Below are 14270 nucleotides of genomic sequence, written 5' to 3' on the forward strand. Positions count from 1 at the left end.
CTTCCATACGTACTTCAAATTATCTTTAGGTACAAACACTTAGTTGACTTAGACTATGTCTGAAAATAGACTACCAAAACTTCCATTGGATGGTAGAGCCAGTCGTAATAACCACATATGAAATGATATAGATTAACACATGAACAAAAGGAAAACTTGAAAGTTTTCATCAACTTTAACGGTGTGCATATACTTGAACATACACAGAATTACTTTTGGATAATACACATGAACATTTATATTTTGCATATTTCGTCGTCAAAGTAAACCATTTGGATATTTTTTTGATAATGAATTGAGGCGATCCAATGTAATTCGTAAACATTGGTTCGTTACACGTGTCGTAGAACAGGATTTGAAATATTTTTTACAGGATGACTTGAATTGCTGCATATACACTTTTAATTCTTACATGCATATAGTAAACGTTACATTTAGGATGAAGATTTTGGGTGTTAACAGTTATGTGACAGCACTAAGGTAACAGTTTTTAGACTTTAATAGTGACTACCCCAAGATTTACAATATGCAATTGTTACGTTACGGAATTAATGCACAGCAAACGAAAACCAACAGCTAGGTTAAATTCAACAATTTGATGATAAATAAATTCTATGCAGTAAAGTTACAAATATTGTGATGGTGTGCAGAGCTAGCTACTAATTAATCAAAAGTCTGAACTTATGTGCATGTACCAAGTCAAAAGAATATTTTTAAAATACAAAGATTTTTAACGCAAACATTTTGTACAGTATATTCATGTCCGGTGTCCCATGGATGTCACGTGACAACTAAGCATGCAACTAACGGCGATTTATTGGGCTGGATGCAGACCCACAGTCTAAAGTTGACAGGTTATAGGGTTTCAGTGACAGGTATCATATTAACCAGTTTTGGGGTTATGAACAGCAGAGCGTGGACTGTCTCATCAAACTTGGTGAAATGGACTTTTTCTCCATTATGTTCACGGATAACGATCCTTCCATCTGATGTCCAGGTACCTGATAAGGCTTTTTGTTTTTGCTAGAAACATTGCTTTAGTAAACAGTAATGATCTAGTTTTAGTGAGAGCTTTGTTGATGTATAGCTTGTTCACTTGAGAGTTTGAACTCTGTCTTAGGTGAACTATTTGAAGGCACTGAATCATCAATAGCATCATTGAGAGTGGTGGTGTCTTTACGGAAGAGTGGAAATCCGGCCTGATAAACTGCCGGTCTGTTGCGGTAAGATATAAACCTCACAATTATGTCGAGAGGGTTTTTTATTTTATTTCTTGGACCTACTCTGTGGCTACGACTGTCCTCGTCAGTACTCTCATTCTCTTCTTCAGAAATTTGAGATAGTTACGACGAGAGGTTTGCTCCATATCGTCAATCCTAGATTGTAAGTGGTTAATTTTGTAACACAGGGCAGTGATCCCGAGTCTTGCGAAAAGTGTCTCTTTAAACAGCGCCATTCTGGCACATGAATTCACCTGATGTTGACTTCATGAAATGGTTAAATCAGACACAGACAGTTACACCTCTAGTTTATCCTTCTCGAACTTGCAGTTAGAATATGAAACATTTCACATTTATATAGTAATGGTTCAAAAGATAATAAGGTTGCTGCTGCCATGGTTACATAAGATGAAACATATGGATACCGGCTACCGAACAACGCCTCAATATTCTCCGCAGAAGCGCGAGCTATCTACCTCACCCTTGAATACATTCAAAGAAACAAAGTAATGAGAACTGTTATCAATTCAGACCCTCTTTCTATTCTACATACTCTTAGCAATAGAAATATCGAAAATATTTTAGTTCATAATACCTTAATACTATATTATGAACTTACTCTTAACTTTCGTATTGTGTTTTGCTGGGTTCCTTGGCACATGGGAAAACCAGGCAATGAAAAAAGCAGTTCGTTCCGCAACGGAAGCTTTATCGCTACCACCTGTTGTTTTTAAACTGCATTTAACCAATTTCAAACCAAGTTTAAAAGCTCAGTGGCAGGAGGATTGGAATACTTATACCAATACCGAATTTATCTCCGTTAAACCTGTTACCGGTGAATTGTTTCCAGGCTATAGAGACAACCACCGGGACGAAGTTGTCCTTGCCTGTCGTCGGTTGGGTCATACATACTTTACACATTCATATATGTTGAAAGGCGAAGCTAGTCATTGGTGCCTAGGATGTGAAGAGCCATTCACCGTTAGACGATTTTTTATTTGACTGCAGTGACCTTGTGTCTACTCGAGAACGTTTTTTATCGTAACAGTACCTGTCTAAAATCCCTTTTTGAAACTGTTGAGATTTGTAAAATTCTACATTACCTGAAAGATGTTGGTCTATATAATAAACCATGACATTAACATTAACATACCAATTGAAGATTTTTAACATTTGTCTTTTACCTTTTGGTTTGTTTAATTTTGTTTCCTTTTGGATCGCTGTTTGTTTTACCATTTGATGGCCCTAATAACCTTTTATGTGTTGACGGGCCGTTAAGAATGTAATAATAATAATAATAATAATTTACAAAGAAAATCATGCCAAACCTTCGAGATGTTAATTTCAACAATCAACTAGTCAAAACATCTTCAGACCACAAGCATCTTGGTTAAGTATTTAGTAGGGATAGCAAATAGAATAAGCACATAGATTTTATGTATAAAAAAACAAACGAAAAAAATAGTATTCTGAGACTTTTAAACATGAATTGGACATAAATTCCATTTCAATATGACATTGATCCCATATTAGGCCAATTTTAGAATATGCTGATATTGTCTGGGATAACTGTCCAGCCGATACTAAAACTCTATTAGAATCTATAAATCTTGAGGCTGCATGGTTAATACCTGGGTTACACAGAGGTACCTCACGTGAAAAACTATATTCAGAGCTAGATTGGATGTCCTTAGATTACAATAGGAGAAACATAGAATGATCTTAATGTACAAAATCTTAAAGAAACACCTGAATACGTAGTTGATATCCAACTATTTTGTAACAATTATGAAGAGTCAATGTATCAACTTCGAAATAATAGAATCTTTATTGAACCTATTGATCTGTGAACTATGTGGAGAGTTTCTTTCCAAACAAGATATCTGAATTTTGATAAAAAAAATTAATATCATAAATGATATTCACTCTGTACGGCACTTTGAAAAAAACTCTGTTTAGGACATATCCTCCATCTTGTAATAATAACATATTTTTCAGAAAAGGAGGACCAAGAAAATGAAATATCATTCTCTGTCAGCAAAGGAATTCAGCCAGCTCTCTAAATCATAATTTTCATTAAGACCATCTTTTTTACTGCCATAGATATATTAACCCTAGACAATGTTTATTACAAACTCTAAACAACCATAATCATAACCACTATGAACTAAACTATGACTGCCCAATCTGTACGTCTCACATCAATAAATCATTGCTTGATGATGTAGTATGAGACAGAAAGGCTTTAATGTCTAATGTTTGATATACACTGGCAATATTGAAAGTTTAGAACAACTCTAAAACTAAGACAAAATATAATTGGAAAAAAATTATATCCTTCCATATTTAATTCAACTTTTTATCAATCATGAGATGAATGCTGGTTATTAGTTATTTACTTTTTACAAATTTTCCCGTTATTATTTGTGTGTAAGAAAACAACAGTTCTCTATATTGGTTTATTATTGTACGTGACCCGCTGTATGCCGAAGACAGCGCTATTGTCGCCCACAGTGAGCATAATATGTGTTGACGGGTCGTTAAGTGTGTAACAATGATGATAATGATAATCCATGTTTGCAATGTATAGAATATCTGTTTGCTCTTGCTGAAGTTGAATTCACTTCTGATATTGCATGGTGGTGCTTCCTTTATTGACTAGTTCTACCGGATTGAATACTACATTTGCATATGCGTGTTTTATACCATATACCTATTGTATGATCAAAGTTATTTGGCTATATGATAGTAAGAGGAACGTTTTAGATATTGTTAGTTACATTAGAATACGGTTTCAGTTACATGCATGTCCTGTCTGTATCATATCATCAAAAATAATATCTATAAATTATGCATTGCTTGCAATAAAATCAGCTGTGCTTATCTTTGAGAGGATAACAATCACGACTGAAACAATTCATTATTTGCTACAGCTGTATAAATACGATATACAATGAACATAAATGTTGTCAGTATTAGTAAAACTTGCATAGCCGTTCTGCTTGACAAATCAGGTGTGGTTTCAACTGAATTGAGGTTTGTTAAATATCATGTTAGAGGGTACATATTTTGTGTTTTTGTTGAATTCACGTCACTTTGTATAATTCTGTTAAATATAGGAATGCTCATGCAAAAAAAAAAAAATAATAATAATAATAATTCGCTATTCTGATATCCCTTCTCCATCAACCAGTTCTGCCATATTTGATTTTACATTGGTATTTACACAACAATACCCAAAACACGAATATCATACATCCTATCTGAATAAGACATTGCCATTTGCATTAATTTTTTCATAAACTACATTCTTATATTAAGTTATGGCCATATAAATTCTTACTGGCTATTAACAACTCGGCAAACCCTTTTCGTCACAACTGTAACCTTATAATATGTCTAGATAGTATATAGACTCTATCAATATAACAGGCAAAGTCGTTCTGGTCGACGGGTGGGCTACGGTATGAACTAAGGTAAGTTATATGTCATTTATATAGGGTATCAACTGCGTCTTTCACTGAATACATATCACTTGTGTTCATTTGAACAGTTCTTAAAGACTGTAGGTTGCTACAGACTGAATTCTCGACATTTGCTAACTATGTCGCCATTAAAGTCTTATCGGTAGTTTTGAAGAGCCAATATTAAACAAGAGGCCAAGGGCCTCGTAGCTCTCTAGACGTTGTTTTACAGATGTACTTATTTGTATGCACTTGAAAGTGCAATCTTCGTGTCTCGTTTACCCGAGAAATATAACAAAACAACGCTTCTTTCCATCTTGCGTTCGGTGTAATGTCTATAGATACTTGCATCGATCTCAAACTTTGATCACCGCTGCATAAATTATGATGCATATGCCAGAGTCAAGTTGTATAAAATCGTATATATACTTTTCTGGTGATATAGAATCTTGATTTCTTCCATTTTATACGTATGCAGTCTCTTAGTATCTATGGCCCAGGCGAAAATTCATATATCAATGCGACTTAACATCATCCTGATTTGAAACGGTACTGGTATAATCAAATATAATGATTTTATCAAAAATAAAATGTTGCAGTTCCAATCAATAATGAGTTAATATACTAGCGTAAAATAGAAAATGTGCATGAGTATAATAAGCAATAACTTAATAGGCATACAAGAAAACTTCAAAGGATTTTAAATTTTTTATCTTACCTTTATTTAACACCAGTTCAATTGATTTGATGATTGCACCAGCAGCGTCTTAGATAGAGATCAGTTTCAACAGACGTTCTCTAAACAAAGTTTAGCTCATTCGCACCTTGCATGTCCCTGTAGCTCTTATCTGGTATATCTATACCATTCAAATATCACGACACTAGGCATTTAAGTTCATGAGAAGAGGTCGTCTAAATGGTTTTACAAATTTAATTAGTGTGACTTTGAATGTAAGTCAATGTCATTTCTTTCACAAACTTCTATTGAATAAATTTCAAGTGACTTCAAAACCGGTAAAATATATTTTAACAATTTGAACATACTTATCTTATAATTTGCCATAATCATTGAGATTCAAATTTTTTGTTTTTGTTTTTCTTGCCAAATACGGCTATATTTTCCAGTTTTGTGTAGTACCAAAGAACATTTAGTATTTTGTATCTGTTTTGAAATTAAATTCAGTAGGTATAACTTAATATGATGTTTTCTGCACTAGAAATCTATCCTCTAAAGACCAACTGGCAGTTAAGTTTGTATTATAAAGACTTAACAATGATTAAATAGTCAGTATTACTGACAACATGTTATCGTCATTTCACTTTTCTTCGTTTATCATTAATGATAACAATAATTGATATAAATTAGTTATTCAAACTAATAATTCATAAATGAGGCCAGAAATGATAACCTTGTCCGGCACCTGAATGTGCAAGTATGTTAATTTACTGAGATATATAAAGGTAATACTATTAAATATTCATACCATTTTTGTTAAGTATCTATAGACAAAGTTACACTGATGTCAAACATTCTGTATTAAATTCATATTCCTGCAAATATCCCATCAAGTTTACTAATAATCATGCTAGACGTGTACATAGGTCGTGGATGCAAAACCAGGTTGAAAGATTCATCTCAAGGAGCCCGAGCTCTGGTAACACATGTTTATCTACCCCAGTATAACTTGCTGCACCAGCAGCTGACTGCTGAGAACATTAGCATCAGTAGAATGTGGAAAGTGCTACAAGCGGTACCTCAAGCAAACACCATTGCAGTCTGAATTATATGAAACCTCTGGTATGAGCACTCCAGATGACCTGGCGAATGATGCAGATGATGCTTACACTGATTTTATGTCATCCAACCAACTACCACAAATCTCTGTTTTTATGGTGGCAATTCACATAAAAGATGTGCCATATGTAGAAAAGAGGGCACTGGGCTATGCACTAAACCCAGCGTGCCAGGGCAAACTTTATAGTTTTCCATTTTTTATTGTGTCCCCCTGATGCTCGTGACAACACCTTCACTGAAGGTCAGGGTCATGTAACGATGAAACACACAGCGACCCTAAAGGAAATAACAGTTAACAATCCAAAACGAAAAAGATAAATGCTTAAAGCGTACCCTGAGTGTGATTTTATTTTATAATGTTATAATGTTAAGAATGCCGTAAAAGTAATAACAACGAAAACCCCGTCAAAATCCGTCGCCCCAGTGTCGAGTTATTAAAGCTCAAAGTTGTCGATTTTCACCTGTCCGCTCAGACATCATTAGCATAATCGTCAATTCCGCGGAATCGAGGCTCTTCTACTCGTGACGTCCTAAGTTCAACAGAAATGGCAGCCAACATGAATGACAGTGACAAAGACACCGCAACTGATAGCGATTTGAACATGAGTTTTGTGGAGTCTGATTATGGTGTGGATGATATTTTTGAAGACGGAATCCAGCCCTACCGAACTGAACCGGAGTTATCAAGACGATTTATCCAGTGAGGAGGAAAATAACCCTTCGGAAAGTGACGATCGCTTGGGCAACATAGATTGGCACGTACTTTGCTGGGCCTCACCAGCAGTCGTGAATGCATGCATCGAACAGTGAATCGTCGTTTCAAAGAAACGAAATAAAATTGGATGCGTTTTTGGACTAATTTTACTATCTTTAAGTCTGGATCAACAATTTCTGACGTCGATAAATCGCGATTGTGCAAGACTATGCATACATTCACGAGGTTTCGGTAATTTTCGTACGGACGAATTTTCGTCCGGGGGAATTTTCGTAGCACTATGGATATATATAGATAGGGTGTCAACAACCAATTATAACACCCTCCGCTGTGTTGGTAATAAAATGTTATGTTTTAAAGGTTTATACAATGATTTGATTGGTTTTTAACCAAGTACCTGTATGCGTCTGTTGTTAGCCGAAAGGCGTGTCGCCTCACAGGTGTCACCATTGTTTCTACAAGCCACAGAGGCGCTAATTACATAGCCTGGCACAGGTGTGATTATGAGTTTAGATGACATATATACACTGTGAACTGTTTACAAATCAAGACTGGTGATCTTATTGTTATTTTTACAATCGCAAAATTGAAAACAAAACAAAACAATGATCATATTAACAATCTTTAATAATTAACTAAAACAACGTCGTCTGCTGGAAGGTATAAAACCCATATACACCTTATATACACAACATACACACCTTATACACGCATAACTTATTCTATAAATTCTAATATTCTATACTATATAATAGTAGTACGAAAATTCTCGGGACGAATATTCCCGAGACCAATTCACGACTTGGCCTACACCGTGTATTAGGCGTTCACGATTACGAAGGAATAATATTCCAATGACCGCCCAAGCCATAGGCTAGCCTATCAATTTTGTGTTTAGTTGTAAAATTAATAACAAAAATATCAAACTAACAAATATACTTTCAATTAATCAACAGTTTTATTTATCGACGGCATGCATCGACACCCCATCCGTGTTAGTGATAGGACAACCGCACGCTGCACACCGCTTCCTTCCTCGATAGGAAGCCATTTCAGCTAATTTAAGCGCTAATTACCGACCCCTCGTTCACTACCTTAAATATTTCGAGTTGTGAAGTTCTTTCACGTAAATAAACAAAGAAATTACTCCGGAAAATCCCAAAATAGAACACAATTACATATAGCACAGTAACGGCAATATGGTTGCATCAGCAAAAGCGTTGAACTTATGACGTCACAGGTTTGGGTGCCCGAAAACGAGGTCAAAGTCTTTCAGCCAAAGGTGTGTTGTCGGCAATGTGTATTTTATGTGCAGAACTATTTTTTAAAGTCAACATAGCTGACCTCTCAGGGTGCACTTTAAAATCAAAAATGGGTATATTAACATAAAATATTATATCGACCAACATATTTCAGTTAACCTAGAATTTTACAAATCTCAACGATGTCAACAAGGATTTTTAGACATGTAATGTTACGATAATAACATTCTCGAGTAGACAGAAGGTCAGTGCAATCCAATAAAAATGTTTAACGGTGAATGGCTCATCACATTCTATGCACCGAGGAATATCTTCGCCTTTCAACATATATGAATGTGCAAGGTATGTGTGACCCATCCGAATACGGGCAAGGACAACTTCGTCTCCTTGGTTGTCTCTATGGTCTGGAGACCATTGACCAATAACAGGTTTTACGGAGTGAAATTCGATATTGGTATATGTATTTCATTCCTGTTGCCACTGAACATAAAATTTGTTTAATGAATGGTTTAAAATCAGTAAAATGAAGTTTAAAAAACAACAGGTGGTAGCGATAAAGAATTCAACCTGCATGCACAATAACACTGAGAGTAAAAGCGTAATAACATTATTGTTTAGTATGCACTTTTCTTCATTAGCACATTTTCTTGTGAGGTGAAAATGTGTATATGTGTTATACAGGTAGTAGAATGGGAGAAACTCCGCAAAAAGGTGTCTTGGTGGCAGGACTAATGTCAAAACCTAAGTACATACCTACTTGGTACAACTACGACAAAACTGGATCGGAACTCCAAAATCAGTGTACAACGAAAAACGCTGGCAAGAACTATTTCACAAGATGCCAAATGTCTATTCTACAGGCCCATATCCAGGTAAGGAAAGGAAATACAAAAACAATACTTCTTTAAAGCTACAAGTTATAGTTATTTTATATGGTAATATGGGCAAGCTTTGTCGTTTTTTCATGTAAACTCGGTGCCGACAGCACCAAAAAAATGGGTCTTACAAGTGGATGAAGGATTTCATCCCCGTGCAGTCAATATGTGTATTTTTTGAAACATGCATTACAACTGCTTGTATTCCTTTATTAGAAATAGGATATTTCATACTCTGTTACATCCATTTTATATTTTCTTCTTTCTTTTTTTATTTGAAGGATATCATCCCTCGACCTGCAAATGAATTAATATTGGTTGACATCGGAAGCGGTAATTGTTCCAAATCGAAGATTTGTATAGATGAACTGATTGAAAGGCAAGGAAAATGTTCCTTTTATCCAGTGGATATTTCAAAAGGTAAGTGGAAATGTCCTCGTCTCCAAACAGCTTTTAACAAATCTTCAATACCCTCTTCTAGAAAATATTTTTAATAAGCACATGAGCACATTTGATTGTTTCCACTTTGTACACCACCTTCTTTGTCCAGAACTGAAAGAGCATCCTCGTTCTCATGTTATTAAAGCTTTATTCTCTAAGAAAGGGGACTGACTGTACACATAGTTGAATGTGAAATTACATCAAAGTAGAAATATACGCAGGACAAGATCTTAAATAATAATAGTCTCCGGTTGACAAAGTCTTCTTTGCATTTGGTGGTAAGATTTTCCTAAAGGCCTCTCGATGGAAATTAGTCGTGCCCCCTGTTGGTTGATGTGTTTTTTTCTTTTCATACGATGACAATTATGTAGAAAGTGTTATCAAAACAAGTAACAAGATTCAAGAACATGCTATTGTATACCATATTGTCACTTGAGAATTTCACATTACATACTTGGATTTTAGGTGTCGTCGAAATAGATCTGTACATCTTTTCATGTTTTCGGTATTTTTTGTTTTATGTAAATTATTTAAAAAGAACAAGCTATACCTCGTGCGATATTTTAAAGATGCAAAACGCCTATGTGATTCATAACTTATCATGAACTTCTATACCAAAGACTAACGAACCATCACTATATAGCCGTCGCAATACACCATTCAGCTTATGACAAATCCTTCAAATCATGTTTTTCCACTTGTATTTCACCCAAAATATCAAACATTCTTTGAAAACAAACCAAAGACCATTACACCAATTTCCGCTCTTTTACAAAACACAAAATGTTGATGTTGACCAAATTTGGAACGATAAAAATTCCACCCTGGCTCTTGAATTCACCTTAAGTTGACTTTTCACTTCATGAAATGACTCAAGCAAACAAAGCAGCTGCTTTACATTAAGTATTAATCACGGTATTTTCATCATTGAAAGTTTAAATTTGTCTTAAATCAAACTTTTATTAACATTCTATGCGCAACGATGGTCCTGATTAAGTGAACAACACTCGAAGTGTAACTTTTGTGTTCATTTTTAAGAATTCCTTCTGCAATCAGTGTCGAAACTTTCGAATGAATACGGTGCCGCTGTTAATATAACACCCATACCAAAAGACTTCGAACAAGGAATAGAACAACTGAGGTAAGTACTGAGATGTTATTTGACATTTAGGTTACTGGTTTCGTTCGCCGTACGCAAACATTTAGATTTTAACATTTCTAGTTTCGCTCGTGTTAAGTTAATCGAAAATTGATTATAATTAAATAAGACTAATATATCGTTTATCCGCTCATGAAATAGCTAGCGAGGCTCTCTTGTTTTTTTTTTTTTTTTTTTCGTTTTTGCACTTGAGGAAATGGTATAGAGTCTAACCAAGCCCCTTTGGCACTCGAAAGGAAGAAGCTATTTCAGAATATTTGGTAGAATCTGTATAGGTTATAGGGAGAAGTTGGATTTTTCGCAATAAACACAATTTTGTGGATTCTCCTCCCCATTTGGAGTTAGTAATTTATGATATTTTTTAGACATCCAACAGTTTAGAAAGAGGTCAATGAAGATTAGAATATGATACGGTCGATGGACGAACTATCACATAAAAATTCAAGCATTTTATCACAAATAAGGCAGGCATATTATTAAAATTACTTCCCGCGATATTACATAAACTGCCGATGCATATCAGGTATGGAATGTTTAGGTATGTTTAGGTATGGAATTCGCCCCATTTGTTTCGGCGACACTAGTTTGACCGATAGAGCATAGGGCATCAAACGTCAAACGAAAATCATATTTTTTCGTTGACGTGTCAATTATGTTCATTAAAACAAATACTTTTCATTCATAGTATTTTTTAACATTTTTTTCAGGAACGTTGAAGGTCCAAAACTCGTCCTATTTCTCAGCACGTTAATGATAATGTCATATGATGATCAGGTGAATATACTCAGGAAGATATCAACAATATTGACAGGTAAGATATTATCTTGGAAATATCTATAAAACGCATGGGACGTTCGAAATATTTGACAAAAGTTATCGCAACAACTGTGCAACATACCTACCTATACCTAAAAAATGGAAATATCACAAAAAGTATATTTTGGTCATATTGCCAAGAGTGCATGGATATGATGTCGATATTTTGTAAAAAGAATTCTACTGATTTAATATGATGCACCGATCTCATTTATTCCAATATGAATAGCATAAACAATTGACTAGATCAAGAAATTACGCCATGATGATTACTGTATTTTTTTTAAGTGGCCGTTATTAAATGAAGAAATGTGAATACAATATTCATGCAGTTAAGTGCATTATATTATGATACAAAAATATTATCTATGTAATTGTCGTTAGTGTTAGTCGGATGTGTTTGACATTTTATTGTTTTTTCTTTAACGTTTCTTAAACGTTAATGTGGGACACCATTTAAACAAATCAACAGATGGTGGGCTTTTCAATCGCCGAACGTCCTTGGTCCGTCCTCCATCTGTCAGTAAACATTTTTTTATTTGCCTTTTTCCTTAGTTATTACTACTTAACTTGGGACTGATCAGAATATCAAAATAGCCGACAGACGTTCATCTTGAATTTTTGCAATGACGTTTGTTATTGTTAAGTACTTGATGTTTCTCTTCATTTCCATTCGTGGTGCCTTGTTGTGCCGATTTAATTTTAGGACCGATCAGGAAAAAGAAATGGCAGAAAATTGGGCATCTTCTATTTCTTGTGGTAAAGTTATCGCTATTTCTTTTAAAGGACCCGTAATTGAACTGAGATATATTGCGCCATACTCAACAAATGAGAGAAATGACAGCTTTCAAATTTTACATTTATAATAATTTACAGAAATGATTATGTAAAATATACAAAATTACATACACATGAATCTCTCTCACACGACGGACTCACGCTCATAACAATGTATCACAATGATGGTATCTAAATTATATCACCCTTACTAAACCCTGCTATATTTTTAAGTGTAATATAGCACTATCACAAAGTCTACCAAATCCTAATCTGAGCTCCACTGGTACGAAACCCCGCACAATATTGTCAGTACAGTTCTCCTGGTCCTCCAATGAGTTGATTCCTAACGTTCCCAAGTGACTCACACACATACCACTTCCACCTGACAGATATCTAAGCGCTGCATGACACTGTTTCTCATATATATAATGAGAGGCATCGCTTAAATCAACCTCACCGAAGCTTTCTCGTAGATAGGGTCATAACGTGTCATAACCGAAGCACAACGGCCACAATACACTGCTGGACCTCCATAATGTCCATGAACAACAATGCGGTATATATAATATCTTCACATTCCTGCAAAGACTCAAGTCTGTACAATACCTACTGCCAGGTAACTAGACAATCACGTGTCCTTGAAGGTATACACATATATGCATATAATTGTTTAGGGTTTCAATATATTTCACCGTCGGCTCAGCTCATAGCGATATGAATATGGACCGGGACATGGAGCTACAGTATACAGATAATGATCCCTACAAGTGTATGTCCTCAACATTATGATTAAGTATTATTACAAAATCACTATTGTTCTTCCATACAGTAATGTCTAATTTTATGCTACATAACAATACACATCACTACACTCGATATCACATACTCTTATCCTGTTCCCTTAACACAATCAACAACCACTATGCGCAATCTTATACACATATGCACATTCAATTGTTCATTAGCACACCATATACGTGAAATAAACACATTCAAACTTACCGTGGCTGTATTTCACGCTCCAGAACACCTTCTTGATTTTAACATTAACCCATGAAGTTGTCTGCCCGATTACCTTTCTCCTCATGTATTACTCATGCGCGAACACCTCCAAAAAGTGAAGAACAATATTTTCTATGTAGGTTCCTGTTTGCCCCTGGATGTGGCAGTTTCATTTTGGGACTGATAAAGAAATCAGAATGGCTGAAAGGCGAGGCCATCTTAAATTTTCACTTTGCAAGATTGTTATCGCAATTTCTTGAAATTTCATGTGTAGGTTCCCCCCCCCCCCCTCCAACCTTATTTGTGCCCATTCGATTTTGAGACTGTCAAAAACAAACAAATAAATTTGTAGACAGGCGACATTCTTGGATTTAGCCTAGTAGAGTCTGTTTTCGCTATTTCATAAGAACTAAATGGATATCTCTCAAATTTCAGGTTTCCGTGGTTGTGAACTGTGAAAACTACATTGCTCGCTGTCGTATCAATTATTATTCCAGACCAATAATGATCTATGTATATTTTTTCCATCGAAGCTTAATGTAAATTGTTACATTTTCTTCAATATGAAGATGTTAACGGACAACAAACGGCAAGAAAGGACATAAATCAGAAGCGGTCACTGAATTGACATTTTACATTGAAATATTCCATTATTTTTTTTATCTATGGGTGTTTTATTACTTATCATAAATATTATTTTCTAACAAACAAACGAATCAATTACTATTTTATGCAGACGAA

General features: G+C 35.0%; 1 protein-coding gene across 1 annotated transcript; it reads left to right on the forward strand.

Moving 5' to 3' along the window:
* Positions 1-7024: 7024 nt before the first annotated feature.
* On the forward strand, positions 7025-13987 carry LOC132561845 (histidine N-alpha-methyltransferase-like). Its single transcript, XM_060226553.1, has 6 exons — positions 7025-7106; positions 9138-9328; positions 9613-9751; positions 10811-10913; positions 11639-11742; positions 13965-13987. The coding sequence occupies exons 1-6, from the start codon at positions 7025-7027 to the stop codon at positions 13985-13987; spliced, it is 642 nt and encodes a 213-aa protein (XP_060082536.1).
* The last annotated feature ends 283 nt before the right edge of the window (positions 13988-14270 follow it).

The sequence above is a fragment of the Ylistrum balloti genome, unplaced genomic scaffold, assembly GCF_031769215.1.
Source record: "Ylistrum balloti isolate Yb309-2 unplaced genomic scaffold, AGI_CSIRO_Ybal_v1 Utg371290, whole genome shotgun sequence".
NCBI lineage: Eukaryota > Metazoa > Mollusca > Bivalvia > Pectinida > Pectinidae > Ylistrum > Ylistrum balloti.